Raw genomic sequence first — 22,482 nt, 5'->3', positions numbered from 1 at the left:
AATTTTGTTATTAATCTAGCTAAATTTACATATAAATAATTTAAAAAAAAAAAAAATCTCATTATTATTATTATTAGTGTAACATACGTCGTAAGTTTATCTGTCATGATGGTTTGAGGTTCAATATATGTACTTTCGTCGCTGTAAGTCTGTGAGTCTATGTTACCACTTAAAAATATAAAACCAGATCAAATTATAATTTTTAATTTTGCTAGAATTCGCAGTAGTAGTAATTTGGGGCTTTACCGCCCATTTTTACAAATTGTAGTAAATTAAACTAGAAATGAATAACAACATCTCTTTATATAGTATAATACCTTTTATTAATCATAATAATTATAATATTTTATGATTTATCAATCTGTATAGTATAAAATAAACTTATATAAAGGTTTTTTTGTCTCTATTATTCAAAGCTAAATCAATTTTAAATTACATAAATTCTACCTAACACACATGAAAATTATCCTGAAGAACCGAATCCTTTTTCTCCTCTATCAGTTTCATCTAATGACCGAAGTTCCCTGAGTTCTGGATACACAATTTTTTCACATATTAGTTGTGCTACTCGATCTCCACGTTGAACGATAAAGTCTACACCAGAATGATTGAATAGGAGAATACCAACGTTTCCGCGGTAATCTTGATCAATTACTCCAGCTAGGATTTAAAAAAAAAATATATATATAACATTTTATTTAGTGATTAGATTTTATAAGCATACCTCCAACATCAATAAAATGTTTCCATGCTAATCCTGATCTCGGTGCAATTCGTCCATATGTACCATGTGGTACCACAATTTGTAGATCGGTCTTAATCAATTCTTTTCCATGTGCTACTACAATATATTGGTATGCACTTTTTAGATCGTATCCAGCCGCATGTTGACTTCCTCTAATCGGCGTGTATGCTTTATCGGTTAATTTAGAAAATAAAAGCATCTAAAGTTTTAAACAATCATTCATTCATAATAATCTTTATTTAATTTAACCCTAGCTTCATTTACTAATTTTATCATAGCATCATTCGTTTTTTTGTCTAAACTTTTTTCTAATTTTTTTTCTAATTCATCATTCATTAACGTCATATTTATTTTATTTTCCAAACTAGTGATACATTCTTTGAATGAGTTATTTAATTCAGATTTTATTGTTTCTATTGTATTTTTTGAAACATTAGTTATTGATTCATTATGTGTATTTAGTTTTTTTTCTAAACTATCTTTTAAACCAGTCTGAGTTTCTAAGATAGAATTTTTTATACTATTTTCCAAATCAATTAATTTCGAATTTAAATATTTACCAACTCCGATATCATTGAAATGATTTATATGATGACCAAAATAATCCATTATTAATTTAAAAATAGAGATCTTAACAGTGACAAGGACTTCTTATATACTAAAACCAAAACAAAAAAAACTATATTATACGAGTTTACGCACTTCTCGGGTAAATGGCGAATACTCAACTATGCGGTCGTGTATTAACATACAATAAGCACTAACACCAGTTAAATTATCATCAGCTTCTATTTCTAAACGTAAGTCAATTGTAGAAGAAATTTCAGAATCGTTTTGTTTACTAACATCTAAAACAATAATTGGAGCATTTGATAAAAACAATTTTGGACTTAGTATCGGATTTCGAAGTCCATTTTCATAATATGATTCTTGAAACGATGTATACATATTATATAATAATGTAAAATCGTTGTGCGTAAAATCTAAATTTAAATTATCATAAGGATAAACATTTGAGTTCAGAAACACTTTAATATTTTTCAACTTAGAATGATCAAATTCGCTTTTGTCTGCAGTTATTGAATTGTTACGATTTTTTTGGAGGCCTACAATGATATAACGAGGTTTTTCCAATTTCGTTGATGTTTTTAAATTCCATAGTACATTTTTCGTGTTTCCGAGTTCAGGGTAAGTATATGTTTCAAATGATCTAAATGGTATAAACAAATGTTTTTCTTTTTCAACTATTTTCATTAACTTTAGACGCTGGCTATCATCAACACTAACATGAGGAACTTTCCAAACAATATTCTTAATATTCACACTACCTGTAGTTGCATCATCACTTTTTTTAATCAATGCATTTAAATCACTATTTGATCTAGTTAATATGAGTTCTATTCGTGAATTTAATAAAATTTTTCTATAATGCTCAAAAAAGCCTAACCAGTATTTTAGTGGTATACATGCTGTAAAATGACCATTTGTGTCTGATATGGATGAACTATTTTTGAAAGTCCATCCAGCATTTTCATAACAATAATAATTATCTGGTGTACTTGAAAGATATCCTTTGATAGAACTTGTAATACCTAACATTCGTGAACTATCTATCTCGATACCATTTAATTCTAAACGAACTTGTTCAAAAAGAAAAGATAATCCATTATTACCTAGTTTTACTTTATCTTTATCTTCAATGTCGCCTTCGATGTATAAAAAGCTTTCATGTAAATATGGGTATACATCAGTTTGTTGTACACATATCCTAATTTCATCATTATTATTAAAAGCTTTAGTATAAGGAATATATGAGTGAAAATCAAAATTAGTTATTTTCGAATCTGACACATAACCCATATCAACTTCCAAAATATCATTTTCAGGCATTTCGATTACTTTTTAATTCAAATCCAAGTTGTCTTAAAATATTTTTATTTTTTGACGTAAGAATTATTTTTGTTTTTCTCCTTGTTGCTCGGTTAGATTTCGTTTTGGGAATGGAAGATTTTTTATGTGACGGTTCCTTTATATCTAATATTTTGTTTTGGAAATTAAAAAATTTCAACCCCATTTTATGAACCGTACCGTCTAATATGAAAAACTGTTGTAATTTTTTCACCTAAATTCTTTAGTGGTCTTTGATCCTGATTAACTAACTTTACCGTTATATTATTTATTTCATTTGTTATCAATGGATAATATATTAAGTTGCTAGGTGCTTCAACAATTTTTGATCCGTGTACTGCTGTAGGGTAAAACTCATAGACTGAGTGTGAGGGTTTGTTACCATCAAATGATCCTTGAGCAATACTACATAATACTTTTATTGAATTAATCATACTAATATTAACAGTTTTTTGAGATTCGTGTAATTTATTCGGTTCTAATTCCACTTCATCAAATCCTAAAACATGTCTTAAACTATTATCAATAGTGAAATCGATTGTTTCAGAACAGTAAACATATGATTTAAATGTATTGATGTTTGGAAATATGCTAAATACAATATTTGGATGGGTTTTTTTAATCATGTTTTTAATATATTCATTTATTTGACTTAGTTCATAACACCCTGGTTCTATTTCAAGCTTTAAGATTTCTTTATCCGTTTGTTCACTCAGAATGTGTTCATTACTTTTTGAGAAAAAATCGGAAGATTTATTAATATTACTCGTATATGATTCCGTGAAATATTTAGATAAATGTCTTGGATTATGATCAATAACATTCTTATCTGATTCTAGTGAAGAACTACTGCTTACAGGAACATCGCGTTTATTTAATATTGTATTGTTCTTTATAATTATTCTCAATTTATTATTGCTTTCATTAATATTAGGAAAAGAATTATATGTCTGAAGATTTAATAATGCTATTTCTGAGTCCTCAGCTATAGTTAGTGATGGAAAAAAATTTGTTGATAACTCTGTAGTGTTACCTGATAAACTTATTGTTGTTGATTCATACATTGTAAAAAATCAATACATAAATGACCACAAATAAATGTATTATAATTTTGATATTTTGAGTAATTATATAAAATATTGTACCCTTTAAAACGATTTTGGAGTTCAATTGGTGGTGGTAAATTACCAAAGCTATCAAAATACCATATGTTGTTATATTTTTTAAAGTAAGCAACCCAATGCGATCCTTTTTGACTTATTCCAGCAAGGTTAATAACCGCACATTCGTTTTTAAAAATAGTTTTTGGTAAGCTGTCACGTGAAAATACACCACGGAAATGTGGAATTTTTAATTGTGCAACATGTTTTATAATGTCTTGAGAGGAAAGAGGTCTATTAGGTAGCATAGTAATTAGTTTTTTTTTTCTTAATATTTCTTCTTTTCTTCACACCTAAACCTGATTTGTCTAAGTATAAACCTTTACCATTACGAACATTCAAATATAAGCCTTTACCAATTTTTTTCGTTTGTCCAGTTTTAGAATCTTTAACAGCTTTATAGATATTTGCTGCACCAGACGCAAGACTACCGAGGGCTGAAAGTCCTGCAAATATTGGTATCAAAGGTATAGCAGAACCCCTTTGATTTGGTACCTTAATTTTTCTAACTTTTTTAGACTTTCTTCGAGATATTCTTTTTCTTACTGCTCCAACTAATTTACCACCTTTTTTAGCTTTGCAACAACCCATACCAATTTTACGTTTAGCTTTCATAATGTTAGTAACGGTGTAGGCTGCAGCTTTTTCCCCGAATGAACTATCTTTTGCTTTCACCCTATCCCACGCTTGAAATTCTAATTTTTTATCAGCTAAATTACGGTTTGTTACGTCTTTATTTTTTAAATACGCTATATCGTGGTCACGACAAGCCTCATCAAGAAGATTTATAGGTTTATCACCTCTAGCCAATCTTTTTTCAAGTTTTGTTCCAGGTCCACAATATTTATAACCTGGTAAATGTGCTTCGAACGGAAGTTTATTTATTAGTGTATTAACGAGACCTTTACCGGTTATACACTTTTGCACTCTTGGCATTTCCTATATATACTAAGTATTTTTTCTTAGTTCACAACTATTATATATACAAAAAAATGCGTTTTATAGAACAGAATAGTAAATTAAATATTAAAAATATAGACACAGAAATTTCTAATAAAGCAATCTCAAGACATGGACCTTTACTACCAGATAGTATCCGATGTATTATTGTTGGATCTAGTGGCTCTGGTAAAACAAATGTAATGTTTAATCTTCTTACACATATAAATGGTTTAAAATTTGAAAACGTTTATTTGTATACAAAAACGCTTAACCAAGAAAAATATATTTTATTGAAACAAATTTTTGATGGTCTAGAAGGAGTGAAGCTGTTTATTTTTACGGAAGCTGAAGAAGTAGTTAAACCACAAATAACGAATCCAAATTCTATTTTTATTTTTGATGATGTGCTGTGTGATACTCAAATACCCATTCAAGATTATTTTAGTATGGGGAGACATTTTGGTGCTAATTCAGTTTTCTTTTTAGTTCAAAGTTATTCTAAAGTTTTAAAACGATTGGTACGCGATAACTGTAATTTATTAGTGGTGTTCAAACAAGACGAACGTAATCTAAGACATATATTTAATGATCATATTTCAACTGATATGGATTATCTAGATTTTCAAAAAATGTGTATTTATTGTTGGGGCTATGAAAAATATGGTTTTCTTGTTATAGATAAAACTAGAAATGTTAATGATGGTCGGTACAGACGTGGTTTTGATGTCTATATAAGCTTGGTGTAAACTGAAATATTTTTTAGTTTGCTAAAATGTCAGAAAACAAAATATTACTTAACAATTTGGTAGAATCAAAAAATAATATTAAGCGGAAAATTATGGAGTTAAAGCGCGGTGTTTTAGATTCTGAATATACATTTAACGAAACATTTAAACCGATTATAGAACCACTTAATATGCTAGTTAATGACAATAAAATGAATAATGTTATTGATGAGGAATTATCTGTTACAACAAATGAGGAAAACGCTGATCCTCAATTATATGAATTCAACAATTTTATGAAATTACCTCCAAATAGAAGATCATATGATCCATCTTATGGTATGCGTTATGATAATATTGATAATCAACTAAAAATTGGTAATTTCCCAGTATTCATTGCCAACAATAAAATTTATGTAGCAGACAAAGACTATGATTGGACCCCAGGTCTATGGTCGTTACTTTGTGAAAAAAACCCTAAATTAACTACACGTCAGGATTTTAAATCGTATTACAAAATATTAGATGCTACAGAGGTTCACTTAAATGTTAACGGAGGACCTAAATCTAGCCAATCTTATAAATGGACTTTTATTGTTAAGCCATATTATACTGAAAAAATGTTACAATTGAAGACAACAAAAAGAGCGAAACTTGATGTCAGTTTTATAGCTTCAAAGGCAGCGGAAGCTGCTCATTCAAAAGATCCAATCACATTTGAAAAACCTACTGACTTAGAAAAGTCAGACGATTTTAAGTCAAAAGAAGGATCTGGTATATTATATAAGAATGTACAACCTAATACACAAATCATTTATTATGATAATCCAAATGAATTAGTGTCTAGGCTTGCTCTTTTAATGGCTTCTAAAGAGGCTGGGAATACAGGTGTAAGTAATGAAATAATATCAATAATTGAAGAACTTCGTGAACAAAAAATTATTGTTTAATTAAAAAAAAAAAATATATATATATATAAATATTACCACTCCTCCTCTATACAATTATTTATACTTTCTTCTAAAAAGTATTTTTTTAACGAATTTAAATTTAAATTAAAAAAAAGAAATGGTATTTTTTTAGAATTAATTATTATTAAGTCATATTTTTTAATTATACTATCTACCCATTCATCTATCTCTTCCCAGCTTATTTGTACTTCTTCTTCTTCTTCTTCATCCTCTTTTTGATTCAGTAAATCCTTTCTATACCTATAATATTTTAATATATGGTTTAAAAAATAGAAGATGTTTTACATTTTTTTATATTACCAATAATCAATTTTTTCATCTTCTTCAACATCATCCTTATCTTCTAACTTCATTTCCTTAAAATATTCTTTAATCAGCTTGATTTTCTCATTATGATTCAAATGGTCCGGAATCCAAGGAACGTAATAATCACAACATGACATATTTTCCAAGTTGTAATTATAAATTGTTTGTTCTATAAATTTTCTATCATTGATGCAAATCATTATGAACTGTAAAATAATGTAATAAAAATTAAGGTGATAGAAAAAAAATTATTTCAACTAGTTTACATATTAATCTATTATGACTTCTTTAAGAGATATAGCCAACGAATTACATAGACCAGCTAGAAAAATATTTCCAAGACGTAAAGTTATTACAAGGTTCATGGATGAACTTTGGCAAATTGATTTAATGGATATGCAGGCGCATTCGAGGAAAAATAGTGGTTTCAAATATATTTTAGTTGTTATTGATACGTTTACTAAATACGTATGGTTAGAACCTTTAAAAAATAAATCAGCAATTACTATAAAAGATGCGATGATGAAAATATTAAAAACTCATCAGCCTAAATTTGTTCAATCGGATTTTGGATTGGAATTTCATAATGAGAAATTTCAAAATATTATGAAAAAATATAACATTAAACATTATTCAACTTATAGTAGTATCAAGGCGGGGATGGTAGAACGAGTGATTAGAACTTTAAAAAATTATATTTATACAAATTTTACAGCTCAAGGCAGTTGGGACTGGATAAAAGCATTACCAAAACTAGTAAACAGATATAATAATAGTAGACACAGAACAATTAGTTGTACTCCACAAGAAGCCAGATTAACTCCTCATTCTGTTACACATAAAAGTTATTCTAGCAAAAGTTTAGAGAAAAAACCAAAATTTAAGTTAAATGAAAAAGTTAGAATATCAAAATATAAACACATTTTTAATAAATCTTACACACCAAGTTGGACTACAGAAGTTTTTACTATTAGCAACATTTTAGATACTAATCCTATAACCTACAAATTGTCTGATGAGAAAGGTGAGCTAATTTTAGGATGTTTTTATGAGCAAGAAATTAAAAAGACTAATTACCCTGATACATATCTTATAGAACGTGTCTTGAAAAGATCAAAAGGAAAAATGTATGTAAAGTATTTAGGACTAGATTCATCTCATAACTCATGGGTGAAAACAGAAAATATTGTAAAATAATTTTTATTAAAAAAAAAAAAAAAAAAATACAATTTCTTTATATTAAACTATTAAAAATAGTAACTTAGTTATATATTTAAAAATTAAAGATTTATGTGTCTAGTTGACTAATATAAAATGTTAAACCAGTTAGGATCTTGTAGTTTATATGCTGATCTTTCAGAGCCAGCGAGGAAGATTTTATCCAGTCTACACTTCATTTGTACCCGTTCATCTCTATTGGTGGTTGAATGATGGATGCAATTGACAATACCCAATACCGGTCTAGAAAAAATGGTAGACTCTATCCGTTCAAAGTGGTACATATTTAGTTTTTTATGACCACCACATACAGTACGTTTAAATGTAGGATTTGATGCCAATAAAGACAAAACTTCACCGTTATCGTTTATGGTTACTGCAGCATTCATATCGAATTGCTCAATGGATGGATGTAGAAATATTTTCAAAATATCATTTATGACTACGTAATCCGGTCTTCTCCTAACATAGTATGTACCACCTGCATGTTCATTCCTCCACTTGCGTAGCACAATACGTGCATTGCCATCAAGTATATGACCGATGGGATACACATACTTGGCACCATTATCTATCGTTGGTACAAACGATGGAAATATCTCTTTTAGTTTTTCATCATCAAGCTCTCTATTATGATAAAATAGTATGATATCTGTTTCTGAAACGTCATCAATTGTTTGATTAAAATCATCGTCTGTCTCAAAGATAAAAATAAGAGCTAATTCTCCAGGCATTGCTGCAGTTACATTGAGTGAACGAAATGTTCGAAAAATTTCCAAGAAACGGTTGAATCGCGCCATCTAAATAACAGAATTATTTAAATAATTTTTTTAACATATAAAATTATTTACATATTTAAATTTTATAATGTTCATAAATATTTGTAGTGACCATGTGCTATTGTATCTATCCCATTTTCCAATATTATTCGCTTGTCATCGCTTGCACTAAGTGCGAGTTTGTAAATTTTTTTTGAATATACTTGATGTTTTTCTGATTGAATTGTGTTCATAGATTGATATGTTATTGTATTGTTCTGACTAAAAGTGTTTTGACTAGAATATGCTTTTAAAACGCTGATATAATGTTCCATTTTCATATTTTTTTCAATCACATACTTTTTTACTCCTTTTGCTTTCTTTGTTTCCTTTCCTCCAACATTAAAAGCATACAGTTTCGGTCGCAAGGTTACAAATTCAAGTAAAATCAAACTTTTTAATTCATCTTTAAAGTAACCTGGTACATTCTTCCTCCTTTCTGAAAAACATGGATGATCTTTGGGAAAATTTGATGTATCGAAATATGGTGACAAATCATTTGTGAGATCAGTCATAAAATCGTCTGTAATAATTTCATAGATTAAGGAATCTGTATCGGAGTAGCATAATCTAATGTTGCGACCATACTTAGGCTTCATTACATTATAGTGAAAATTATACATAACAGTTTTGGAAATATCTAGAATAGCTAATCCTACATATATGGGTTTATCAAATTTAAGTTTCTCCTTGAACATGTGTATAGCCATTAGATTATTAGAATAAATTGTACGATCTTTAAAACTAGGTTTTATCATTAAACGATGTGCCTGTCGATCAGTTGTCACCAATTTCATATTCATACGTTTTCTCACGTTTTCCATACATTTTCCAAAAACAGAATTGATAGCGAGTTTCCAAAACGCTTTTTCAAACTCATTTGTTGCGTTTCGTCTCATTTCAGTACAAAGTTTCACGTAGGGTGCCATCCATTTCTTTTGCTCGAATTTAACAATTCTATGTACTTTTGTCACAACTAATCCGTTTGCGATAGCTTGCTTCAGTGAACGATAATGTACAACATAATTTCGTTTAGGATTAAAAGTAGTCATCAATTTTTTCACCTTTGAATTAGGTGGGAATGTAAATTCGGGTAAAAATGGGAAATCGTTATGATCATTGTGTAAATGCTCAGGGTAATCAACATCAACTTCTAATATATAACCATACTTTGAATTGTTTGGTATTGTTGTAATATCTAATGATAAATCTTCTAACCATTCGAAATTACGAAAAGGTAAAACCGATAGCATAGCTTTCCCATAGAGGTTTACACAGTCAAAATATGTAAGCCAAGACGTGGGTTTATCAGGATTGTAATTAATTCCCTCGACATTAGGGATATTAGCTTTTACGTGTCGTTTAACACTGTTACAGATACCTCCGCGAATACCGGCTTCAAGCATGAGATGCATATCATAATCTTTTAGCCTTTCAAGTTCAACATTAGTAAATTTCAACATTGCTTGGAATGCGAATCCTGGAGCTGTAAAATAATGTGATGCATCAAGATGAAATGTGTTCATACAAAGATTTCGAAATGACTCGAAAACATCGGCTAATATTAAAATATCAGTCAACAGATAGTGATCAGAATATTCACCTAAAGTTTTTATTCTAAATGTATTCCAAACAGTTTTCGCATGGTTATAATCTTGGTTACTGATTTCTTCATCATTTAGTGAGTTGTAAAAGTGTTTTTTGGATGGTAAATAAGTCTGTTCAAGTTTATCCCAGTTATTCACGTATTCGTAGGGGAAACAACCTTTACGACATACTAAATCTAATTTATCTATTGAAAAAAATCGTAATGTCTCTTTAAACCTAGATTTGTCTTCGGCTAAATTATTAGCAAGCGTACTTAAAGGCTCTGACATAAATCTAAACGTATCTATGAATTTTATTTTCATAGTTTTGGAAATTTCTTTGCTAAATGAAATATATTTTTCACTCGAATTAGGAATAACATCAATTCGTTTGTTATTTATTCCTAATTGATGTACTATGAAATTACTATCGTACGCTAAGTTATGAAAATAAATTGGAATGAAAGTTACATTTTTCAACTTGAAATTACAGGTCAAACATAATACATTTCTAAATTTACCCGTAAAATGACAGTGATCTCTAACTTTTATGGTATTGATAAAAGATCGCTTACATATTTCACAATTGCTAGCGTTTTGAAATCGATTTGTTTCTTCACTAGTTAAAGGATTCATTGCTATGTTTGTCTGATATAATTTATCTACTTCTTCTCCGACTTTTATAAGAGCTTCCATAAATTTTTTGGCAGCATTTTCACCTCTGTAAATAACTGGTTTTTTAGGTATTTTAAATTCATTAACTAATTCAGGTGGAATGGTTGTGTAATCAATTTTAACATAAAAGCCAAAACTCATCGGTTTGTGTTGAAAAGTTTTAATAGATTTCTGTTTTTCATTTGACTGTTCCATAAGAGGTTTTAAAAAACATTCAAAATCTGCATAGATCACTATTGGTACGCGTTGAGTAGCTATATAATTTGTAAATTTGATTACAGAATCATCATGATCTTCAAGCATAACTGGTCTGCTTAATTTATGTTGAGAACAGAATTTTTTATGTTCTCGTAGTCCTTCAAACCCCCATAATTTATTCTTACAAGGTGTGTTGTTAAAAATAGTAAAACATCGTTTGCAGATATTTATTTGTTCTTTGTGTTTAGTTCTTTGAGACCTAATAAGTCTTGAAAAATTGGATATAAAGCAATAATGTTGTCGTGAAGTGTTGCTAAGTAAAAGTAAGTCAAAATGGTTTCGTTTTTCAATATCGGAAACTAGTATTGGATAAATTAATGATTTACTGTCTAGTCCATATATGTTAATGGAAACATTATTGATCTTTGCAAATTTTCTTACTTCTTTAATCGAAGTTGGGAATGTGATACACTTGAAATCAAATTTATTTTTAGTCTCTAAATAATCAAAATATTTTTTAGAGAATTTACTTTTATTATTACGCCTATCAAACTTAGACAATATTGCATACTTAAAACATTTTTCGTCGTTATTATTTATGTTAACTATAGCTCTTCTACCCTGAATTTTTTGTGGTAGAGGAATGTATGATGAACCTTCTAAAGGATTTACAACATTTATGCGTAGCTGTATACCATCAATATTTCGAAGAGACCAACCACTGCCTTTAGCAATAAATTCACTTTCTTCCTTCAAAAGTTTACCATATATATTATTCAACAATACTGTAAAATCGGATCCTGATGTTGTGAATGTGTTTTTTGTTTTAAACGAAATATCTTGCAACTCAAAAGTTAAAACATTTTCATACACACAATCCAAGTGAAGATTAAATTTAATTGAGTTATTTTTACACGCTTCCTTAATTTTTGGTAAAATAAATGTAGTAGCATATTTGAAAAAAAGTATAAAGTCTAGAAACTTTAACTTATTTTTTAAAAAGAAAGTTTTCGACCTGGACCTAAATCTTCCTATTTCTTGTAAACCATCACCAGTTGAACGCAAACGAATGTTTTTCGTAATTTTCATGTTTTTTTTTTTTTTTTCAAACTAGAAATATAAAACCAAGAGTCACATAATCATATACAAATACAACAACAAAATTATTCATAAATTTAAATATTTTCTTTTATTGTTTTTATTATATCGTACATTTTTTTTATTATTTCATCGTCTAATTTATTTTTTATTTTATTTTTATAATTCTTTCTTCTCCTAGCATGTTTGCTAGGCTTACCTAGTGCTTTAATAATTTTTATTTTTTCCTTAGGATTTAATAAAAGTGTGGAAGTTTGTTGTGCCATACCTTAACAGTTTTTAGATGAGTTGACCTTGAGAGTGATGAGGACTGTAACGATATTCTAAAAAAAAAAAAAAGAATCATAATGTTCATTCTTCATACTATTTTTTTTTTTTTAAAAGACACTCAATATTTTCCATCCGTTGGTGACATAATTAAAATATATATTTTTTATTAGCACTGCTATCAAATAAATGACGCGACTTAAATAAAAAAAAATATGATTTTAAAGAGCACTACACAACTGGAGTAGAAAATTAGAACTGATAGCTCAATTTATGCATCCGTTGGTGACATAATTAAAATATATATTTTTATTAGCACTGCTATCAAATAAATGACGGCGACTTAAATAAAAAACATATTTTTAAAGAGCACTACACAACAAGAGTACAAAATTAGAACTGATAGCTTATTTTTGCATCCGTTGGTGACATAATTAAAATATATATTTTTATTAGCACTGCTATCAAATAAATGACGGCGACTTAAATAAAAAATATATTTTTAAAGAGCACTACACAACAAGAGTACAAAATTAGAACTGATAGCTTAATTTATGCATCCGTTGGTGACATAATTAAAATATATATTTTTATTAGCACTGCTATCAAATAAATGACGGCGACTTAAATAAAAAATATATTTTTAAAGAGCACTACACAACAAGAGTACAAAATTAGAACTGATAGCTTAATTTATGCATCCGTTGGTGACATAATTAAAATATATATTTTTATTAGCACTGCTATCAAATAAATGACGGCGACTTAAATAAAAAAATATATTTTTAAAGAGCACTACACAACAAGAGTACAAAATTAGAACTGATAGCTTAATTTATGCATCCGTTGGTGACATAATTAAAATATATATTTTTATTAGCACTGCTATCAAATAAATGACGGCGACTTAAATAAAAAATATATTTTTAAAGAGCACTACACAACAAGAGTACAAAATTAGAACTGATAGCTTAATTTATGCATCCGTTGGTGACATAATTAAAATATATATTTTTATTAGCACTGCTATCAAATAAATGACGGCGACTTAAATAAAAAAATATATTTTTAAAGAGCACTACACAACAAGAGTACAAAATTAGAACTGATAGCTTAATTTATGCATCCGTTGGTGACATAATTAAAATATATATTTTTATTAGCACTGCTATCAAATAAATGACGGCGACTTAAATAAAAAATATATTTTTAAAGAGCACTACACAACAAGAGTACAAAATTAGAACTGATAGCTTAATTTATGCATCCGTTGGTGACATAATTAAAATATATATTTTTATTAGCATTGTTATCAAATAAATGACGGCGACTTAAATAAAAAATATATTTTTAAAGAGCACTACACAACAAGAGTACAAAATTAAATGTCTTTAAGTAAAAAATGATTACACTTACATAGCTAAGAATGATATAGTACTGTCGAAAACACTTCACTAGCAGGAGACGGTGTTTCCACTGGTAAAAGACAATCACAGACTGATGTTTAAAACACACGACTAGGCAGTATTTATGCAGTCGAAAGGAGGTTATTCTCCTCCTCATATTATAATTTTAAAGACATTCACAACATATACCACTTCTATAGTGTTATTAAAAAAAAAAAATTAAATCGACCTCGCTTGGAGAATATAGTTAAACGTCTATAGCAGTTAGGTTCCTCAAGGATTGTAACACGCAGCGAGTCGTAGGGTTTCTGTGGTCTGTGGTTAGTTCATTGAATCGTATTTATAAATTTTTTTTTTTAGCTATTGTACAATGATTGTTACAATGTTACAACTGGAATGAATAAAAGAAGGTTAATTATCTTTCTCATATTATTATTTCGAAGACACTCTACATAGTATTATAAAAAACAGAATCATCCCACTCCGTACATATTTTCGCTTAAGTTATTTTTTACCATGCAAATTTGAACGTTAGCACTATAGTGGGATATTTTTTATTTGTCAAGATTGGTATAAAACGAGAAAAAACATAAACATCAGAGTTATATTAACATTAGTTGTGTGACAGTACAGTTCGAATTTATTTTACAAACAAAATGTCGATTCTGGAATCATCCGACGAGGACTTCTTCGCAGTAAGTTAACTAAATAATAATAATAATATGAATGATATAAAAAATGTTTTTTAGGAGACCTCACAGAGAAATGATGAATCAAGCTCGTTTGATCCACCACAAGTGAAGAAACCCAAAGTAGTTAGCAAAAATATAAGAAAACAGTCAAAAAACAACAAAACGGTATTATTTATTTATATACTTTTTTTGTTTTTTTTTTTAAATAGTAAAATTATGTATTTTCAGTCAACAATTTTTCAAAAAGCGTTAAAGGATGCAGTTATTTTAGATGAAGCGAACTATGAAGAATCGATGCTGCTTTTACGTGACAATAATCAAAAATGTGTCATTAATATTAAAACACCGAGTCCAACGTCTTATATAATTATACAAGAATATTTAGTAAATGATGTATTAGGATTATCCTATAGTGAGAGGTGAGAATTTTTTTTTTTATTTTGGTACCAAAACGTAGCATAATTAATTTTTTTATAGATGGCGAAAAGTGAACCGATCTGCTAAAATTGGTCTTACAAATAATAAGGCGAATTCTAAAATCAACAATTTATTGAAAAATCTATTTGATGAATTGGGAGAAAAATTTTTATCAGATGAATCTCGCACAATAAAAATGACAAAGGAATGATATTATTACAGCTATATCAACTATTTTAAATACATGATGGTGGAGGTTCTTTTCATAATAATAATATTAATATTGTATGGTATTAACGTAATGATATATTGTTAAGACGAGTTATATTTTTTACTTATATACCATTGTTTTTTTCAGTAGTATAGCAGAGGTATAATATAAATTAGAAATCATTGTTTTTTTTTTTTCAGCAGTATAACAATAATAATAATGGTGGAGAACATTTCATTATAATAATAATATTGTATGATTTTAACGTAACGATATACTGTTAAGATAAGATTATATAGTATTACAATAAAATATTTTAAATTAGAAATCATTGTTTTTTTTCAGTAGTATAGTAAAGGTATATAATAATAATAATATTAATGTTTATTCACGTGTGAAGAAAGTTAACTAGACTCAAACATTACCCACATAAACCGCATAAACACAGATCACGCAGCGTATAGAATACAACTAACCACAGGGTTTCATTGACGCGGTGTGTCTTGTTCAATGAATCGTAGTAATTTTTTTGTGTAATGGTTGCTATGACTCAAATGATTATATTTATTACAAGGCGAAACTGTTTCACTAAAAAGTAAGTGGGATTTTTTTTTTTTACTATCAAACTTAGTGTATGAGTAAGAGCTGTTAGTTCAAAATGGACAGCGATTCCTATCCATCGTCTGCTAGAACGGTGAGGCGTTGCAAACGACGGCGGCGACCGCGTAAAATCCGAACACAACGGCGACGGATAGGTTCTTACACATCTCTTGAGACTGATACTACCGCATCGCGAAGTCGATCGGTAAGTGTTAATTCCAGTTCTAGTTTTTTTTCATTATCACCCCTACGTCAACGGTCGCTCTCGTCGACTTCATATTCTCCTTGGAGCTCGAGTAGCGACGTGAAGTCTTTTCATAGTAAATCAACACTGTGGTTGGAATGTAAGTTTTTTTTTTTATTTAACCCATCGTTTCACACAGAGCACATTTTAAGGTTTTTTTTGTACTATACAATTTTTTTAAAAAATAAACTTATAGTTTTTTATTTTTTTTTTTATTTTCTAATAATAGTAATTACAAAAAAAAAAACATAATATCAATTAGTAGTGAGTAAAAAGATACATATTTCTTTGAATGATTCAATGTTCTGAGTTTAACTAGTAATTAATAATAATGGAAAAAGTTTAGCAATCGTGTTCTTCAATATAGGTTTACCAACGATGGGTTAATAAATGAATATTAACATTTTTTTTTTTTTTACAAAATAAGTAACGTACTTTTTTTATTTAGCGGATACAGATGACGAACATGGAATTGGAAATTGGTCTACATCAGAACCATCAATAATTTCGCTAGCAGATTCATGTAAGTTAATTTTTTTTTTATTTGAAATAAAATAATATTTTCTTCTTTTTTTTTTTTAAAAAAAAAAAGGGTCATCAACAGATGTTACTTATGAATCGGATGCAGACGTGTTACCTCCACTTCTGCGTCTTAATCAGCCAGCTATTGAAACCATTTGGCTAACTGATTCGGATTAATATGTAAGTTAGTTTAATTTTTTTAATTATTGTTGAATTAATATTATACTGTTTTTTTTTTTTAGGGTTTTTAGGGAGGTATTTATTATTGTTGAAAACATGAACGTTAGAGATCACTGTAAGCTGATTTTAAATTAGTAAAATAAAAAAAATATTTTAATATATTTTTTTTTTTTTTTTTAAAGGTTAACAGATAGAGTTGTTGGAAATTATTATCATGTGTACTCTACGCTTTGAGACTTAAATGTGAGTAATTATATAATATATATATATATAACACAATTGATTAGTTAATAGAATGTTTATTAAACACTTTTTTAAATTCACAATACAATTACATTATTTAATAAGATTAATAATACTTTAAAAATAATCCTCGTTCACTCAGATTTTGTTGAATTTTTTATTCTGTAAGCGCTTGGATCGACGAGCATCTGGCGTTTTCACAATTAATACTGAAATATCATTTTCTAAGTTTTGATTAATTATTTTAACACTATTTTTGGTTGCTTCAATAATTATATATTTTAACAAACGACACTTTCGACAGGAGCAGCATTCTAAATGTGAAGGCATTATTATACCTTCTTGTAAGACGGTTATTTCTAAACTAAAACGAGTGAAATATTTTTTTAAATAATTAGCTTGTATACGTTTTCCCTCTCTCAATACATATATTTTTTTTTCCTTTTCGAAATTATACTATAGTTACTAGAAGTTCTTGCATAATCAAATTTATAATTTGATCATAATTAATTTTTAATTCATGGATGAATAGCGCATTTGTATCCGTTGCAAACATTTGAAAATCATAGTTTGCGACAAAAGCCGTTATGAAATCGATACGTCGACATTCACTTGAAAAATTATTAACATCATTAAGTATAGCTGAATATATATCGTTAAAAGATTTTTGATACAACTCCAACTTATTTAAGCGTTCAGTTATATGTGCTTCAATACAATTTGAAATCATCTGAAGTGTTAACAAATTTATACGCGTCAATTTCATACGTTCATTTTTATTACGTAATATCACTGAATCTGTTTTAGGGTTAGTAGTACAACTAAAATCTGAACCTAATTGTATTCGCTTTGCATTGTTTTGAATTGTGTTCACAATGTTGTTGAATATTTGAAATTCCATCAGAGTACGCCACTGTTTTTCATCAAGAATTAGCTGGTCTTGACTATTTTTATAATCTAAATAAACAATAATAGATAATTTTTTATTTAAAAGAATACCTACCGAGATAGTTCTTTTGGGGTCAATGGTGAACGTAGATTTAGATAACACATTTGCCATTTTGTTTAAATAAAATTTTAGCATGCACATAAACGTCCGTACAACTTAACTCTATATTAACTACTTATATCTTTAGCATAAAGATGACGTATATATATATACAAACCTTGAGTATAAAACATACCCCCTCTTCTACTTATTCCAGTGTAATTGACCAAATGGGTTGTGCAATTTTTAGATTCTTTACATTTTGTAATTCTTTTGTCTGGTGTAGAACTTCTTCAAAAGATTCCTCAAGTTTTGTTTTAGATGTAGATTTTTCTATATTTGAATGTTCAATTTTGTCTAATTTAATTATAAAATTATAAATAGCTTCTAGTAGACTACATTTAATACAAGGCATTGTGCTTGGAATAATACTTTTAACATCGACTGTACTACTATACGAAACTCTATGTACTAAACACTTGGAAAAAACATTTGATTAACTATATTAGCCCCCCCCCCCTCTTCTTACCGCTATATTTTATTTTTTAAATTGGAAAAAAAAAATGCAAAAAGTGTAGACGCAGTGACGGAATGAATTAAAGTATGACTCAACCTCAACCTACCTAGCCTAGCATGAGTGCTATCAATCCACATCCTATTAAATTTATCCTAGAAAGTCACGCCTTAACCTACTACGCCACTGCGTCTACAATGTGAATTCATGGTTTTACTAGTACTTAAAGAGTTAATTTAAATGTAAGAATGTTGTAATAAATTAACATCTTTTTTTTATTTAATAGGTTTTAAAATCAATGAGGTGAACCCTTCACTAACCGAAGATAACCACAATCTGGAGACCATCTTGCATGCTCGATCCAAGGTTCGTCGTTCGGCTCCCAAGATCTCAGACCTTGACGACAATAAAAACATGAGACATCATCATTTGATCCATCACCAATATAAATAAAACCGGCTTCACTCATAAGTTCTCGCTTTGAAATAAGTAGTGTATTACTACATTTATCAAAAGTCTTGTTACGCGTTTTACAATCTAAATAGTCTAATGTACAAAAAACATCACATTCACTATTATAATCATCCATTATTATACTGTTTAAATTGAATTAAAATGACTATCATTTATTTGAAACATGTTTTTATATATGATTTATTTCTTCCACTTCTTATTTAGTAAAACACTCAACGTTGCAAAATAATTTTCTATACTAAACAATGTATAAGGTTAAACTATAATTTGTATAAAATGGGCGGTAAAGCCCCAAATTACTACTACTATTCGCTACAAAGTATTACCTGACATATGCTGTTGCTTGCGATGTTTCTGAATGAGAATGTTGCACGTTGTCTGCTACCCTTTAGGTCCCCTTTATTTTCAATAATAAAATTATAATCAACATGTAGTATAATACACTAATTTTTATATTACAAATTGTAATTAACTTACTTTTTTTTAAGTTTAAACGAATTCAACAATCTTCCGAGTAATTTCCTTTTTTTTTATTTTTTTTTTTTGATTCACGAGATCTATTATTTTCTTTTCAACTGTGTTTCGAACTATCCATAATAGAACAATATTTAAAATTGTAACAAAATAAAAGTAAACTGTACGCGATCGTAAACGTGAACGTAGTATTTTGTTTCCATATTTCATTGTTAATAAATACCTACTGCAAGATTATTAGAGTCGTAAATTGTAATAAGAGAGAATTTGTCATGAAACATTATATTTATATAGACTCTAGTACTATGTGATATGGGTTTGGCGACTTTTGATTTTTGTGGAATCATAAATTTATTAAATATGTGAACAACGATTAAAAATTTGATATTACTTATATTTAATTTTGTGTTTTTCTTCAATAATCAAATATACATGTGTAATGTATGTGCATATCATTGACCAAAGTTAAAAATATACAAAATATTATATCACTACTGTCCCATGTCCCATGTATCTTGTATTTAGTTGATATAATATTTAAAGAGTGAATTTGTCAAACGTTCGAAGTGCCAAAGTACAAAAATTGGACTAGCTATTCATTTGTGTACGTTGTCCCCGTTTGATAATTAATTATTTTGATATATTATTCTATGATACTATTCCATTAAATATATTATACCTATATTATTATCATATTCGATTACATATATATAGGATTGTGGTTTTCTTGTTTTTCGTTCACTCAGTATTTTTGAGTCTTTTTTTTATTGCGTGTTCATTTTTTAGTTGTTGCGTTAAATATATAAATTAATATTTTTAACTAACTTGTATTTTAAAGTACTAATTATATTTTGAACTTTTATCGTTGGTAGTTAAACAATTAAATCGACAGATTCTAATTATTTTTCCATCGACTATTTACAAGATAATCCGGGGTTGCAGTACGAAGTGTTGGGCGACACAAAAATTATTCAAAGTTTCTGGCATTTTAACGCTTATATTAGTTTAACTACCCCTGTTGGTCGGGGTTAGAATAGACCATCGGTTGTTCCTGTCTGTCGTAAAAAGCGACTAAAAGGTTAATAAAGAAAGATTAATTTAACAACGTTCGAGATTTAGGCCCATGAAATCGAATGCATGTTACGTGATTTCATCAAAATCAACAGCTCTTACGTTGATTACGACTCGCATAAACGTCTTAAAATCGCATTCGACACATTGTCTTCAGATACGTGGGATTTAAGACGTTTAGGTGGTCACAGAAGATTGAAAAAATCAGTCGATACGATTGGACGGATTTTGAAGTGGACAATTGGAGAGGCCGATGCCAACGATGTTCGTAGGAATTATAGTTTTATCGACCATTTCGAAAACAATGAAGAAGATATTGCTAAAATAACGCAGAACCAAGTGTCCATCGTAAGAAGTTTAATATCAAATTTTAATAATTCTATTAACTCGTTTAACTATAATAAGGATATTGTAAATAATAATATGAATATTTTACAAAGTAATATAAATGACCTGCAAATTAAAATGTCGGGTCGTAAAAAAGTGGACAAATTAGTTGAAATTATAGAGAGTAGCATATTTATACTACAAAATAGTATAAACAAGCTAACAAATGCTATTCTTTTGTCTCACAACAACCAGTTGCATCCAATAGTTATAAGACCCGATCAATTATTAATTGAAATTAACAACATTTTACAGTATATTCTTAAAGATTAGCAAATTCCTGTAAATTTAAAGAATTTTCATGATATTTTAAATATATTAGGAGTACAATGTTTCATTATCAACGATAGGTTAATATTTGAAATTAAATTACCCTTATGTAATAGCGAAAATTACACCGTGTACCATATTTTACCAATATATATTCCTATCAATAAGAACAACCAATTTGTCCATCTAGTTCAGTATAACAAATATTTAATTACCGATATAAAAGTAGATACGTATGTAGAAATTAATGATATAAAAAGCGTTTGTAAATTAATAGATAATTTTTTTATTTGCGAAACAGACAACTTAGAGTACAATAGACAGAATAAAACAAACTGTAAAATTGACCTACTAAATAATTATTATAAAATACCGTCGACTTGTAATATGTATATTACAGAATTTACATTGGAGACGTGGTATACATCATATTTTAATAACCACTGGTATTTCGTTTGTAGTCAGCCTACTCTATTGACAATTATTTGCAAAAAATACAGTCTTATTAAAAAAATAATTATAGAAAATTTTGGCAAGTTGTGGTTAGAAAAAAACTGCATGGCCTCTACACCCAGTAGTAGTTTAAACCCAGTTAGTTCGTATACCTCTAATTACAAATCTCTACCTATAATGATTTCGCTGATAGAGGATAAATGTTGTTCAGAAATAAAAAATAAAACAATTCCTAAGCCCATTCATTTAGAAGTTCTAAAAAGTATAAAAACAAATCAACAGTCTTTACACAAATTAAATTTAGAGTTAGATGAGGAAGAAAAATTAGCTACAAAATTATATGATAATATATATAAATATTTAATTGATAAGGCCTTAGATTTTTCTTTTGTGACTATTTTTTTTATAATTATAATCCTTGTTTTAATATGTATAATAGTATACTATAAATATTTTGTAAAAAAAAAGCCAGTTTCAAATGTTCAGGTCATAGAATTAGGTAGACGTGATCCTTTGGATACCATTAATAAACCTTTAAATTATGCACCTGACAATTTTATGCGCAAAAAATAAGTCATGGTGTACACCGTAAAATTAATTGTATTTTATTTTATATTTATATATCAATACATATTATTATATACCTACTATAAATGTAAAAAAAGTTTTAATTATTTTGTGTGTCAATTATAATTGAAACTATTTTATATTTTACACAA

The 22,482-nt window shown here is 28.2% G+C and overlaps 4 protein-coding genes and 2 long non-coding RNA genes across 7 annotated transcripts; 2 read left to right on the top strand and 4 right to left on the bottom strand.

Moving 5' to 3' along the window:
- Positions 1 to 452: 452 nt before the first annotated feature.
- LOC126845368 (deoxyuridine 5'-triphosphate nucleotidohydrolase, mitochondrial-like) lies at positions 453 to 14,120 on the bottom strand. The gene is made up of 4 exons (XM_050584028.1): positions 14,034 to 14,120; positions 12,619 to 12,673; positions 725 to 944; positions 453 to 660 (listed from the first exon to the last, which is right to left on the bottom strand). Exons 3-4 carry the CDS (start codon positions 942 to 944, stop codon positions 464 to 466), a joined length of 417 nt encoding a protein of 138 aa, XP_050439985.1. The 5' UTR covers positions 12,619 to 12,673; positions 14,034 to 14,120; the 3' UTR covers positions 453 to 463.
- LOC126845423 (uncharacterized) lies at positions 4,051 to 4,749 on the bottom strand. The gene has a single exon (XM_050584079.1). It carries the CDS (start codon positions 4,747 to 4,749, stop codon positions 4,051 to 4,053), a length of 699 nt encoding a protein of 232 aa, XP_050440036.1.
- Positions 8,024 to 10,765, bottom strand: LOC126845367 (uncharacterized). The gene has a single exon (XM_050584027.1). The coding sequence runs from the start codon at positions 10,701 to 10,703 to the stop codon at positions 8,847 to 8,849; it is 1,857 nt and encodes a 618-aa protein (XP_050439984.1). The 5' UTR covers positions 10,704 to 10,765; the 3' UTR covers positions 8,024 to 8,846.
- Positions 14,121 to 14,494: 374 nt separating the features above from the next.
- On the top strand, positions 14,495 to 15,347 carry LOC126845375 (uncharacterized). The gene is made up of 4 exons (XM_050584033.1): positions 14,495 to 14,718; positions 14,773 to 14,880; positions 14,944 to 15,134; positions 15,193 to 15,347. Exons 1-4 carry the CDS (start codon positions 14,680 to 14,682, stop codon positions 15,341 to 15,343), a joined length of 489 nt encoding a protein of 162 aa, XP_050439990.1. The 5' UTR covers positions 14,495 to 14,679; the 3' UTR covers positions 15,344 to 15,347.
- A 359-nt stretch (positions 15,348 to 15,706) lies between these two features.
- On the top strand, positions 15,707 to 17,116 carry LOC126845359 (uncharacterized). 2 transcript variants are annotated; one of them, XR_007686765.1, is made up of 6 exons: positions 15,707 to 15,938; positions 15,996 to 16,287; positions 16,636 to 16,710; positions 16,780 to 16,889; positions 16,952 to 17,004; positions 17,072 to 17,116. It is a non-coding gene; the product is annotated as an uncharacterized LOC126845359 (long non-coding RNA). The 2 variants fall into 2 exon arrangements; XR_007686764.1 differs by having other exon boundaries at positions 15,707 to 16,287.
- A 776-nt stretch (positions 17,117 to 17,892) lies between these two features.
- LOC126845360 (uncharacterized) lies at positions 17,893 to 18,577 on the bottom strand. The gene is made up of 2 exons (XR_007686766.1): positions 18,299 to 18,577; positions 17,893 to 18,089 (listed from the first exon to the last, which is right to left on the bottom strand). It is a non-coding gene; the product is annotated as an uncharacterized LOC126845360 (long non-coding RNA).
- Positions 18,578 to 22,482: the final 3,905 nt, after the last annotated feature.

This window comes from Adelges cooleyi, unplaced genomic scaffold, assembly GCF_023614345.1.
Source record: "Adelges cooleyi isolate 19-005CV unplaced genomic scaffold, UGA_ACOO_1.1 ACOO_flye_CR_arks_rails_tigmint_CR_PRNA_784, whole genome shotgun sequence".
Taxonomy (NCBI): Eukaryota; Metazoa; Arthropoda; class Insecta; order Hemiptera; family Adelgidae; genus Adelges; species Adelges cooleyi.
The sequence above is the reverse complement of the archived record's forward strand: the minus strand, read 5'-3'. Positions and strand labels throughout refer to the sequence as shown.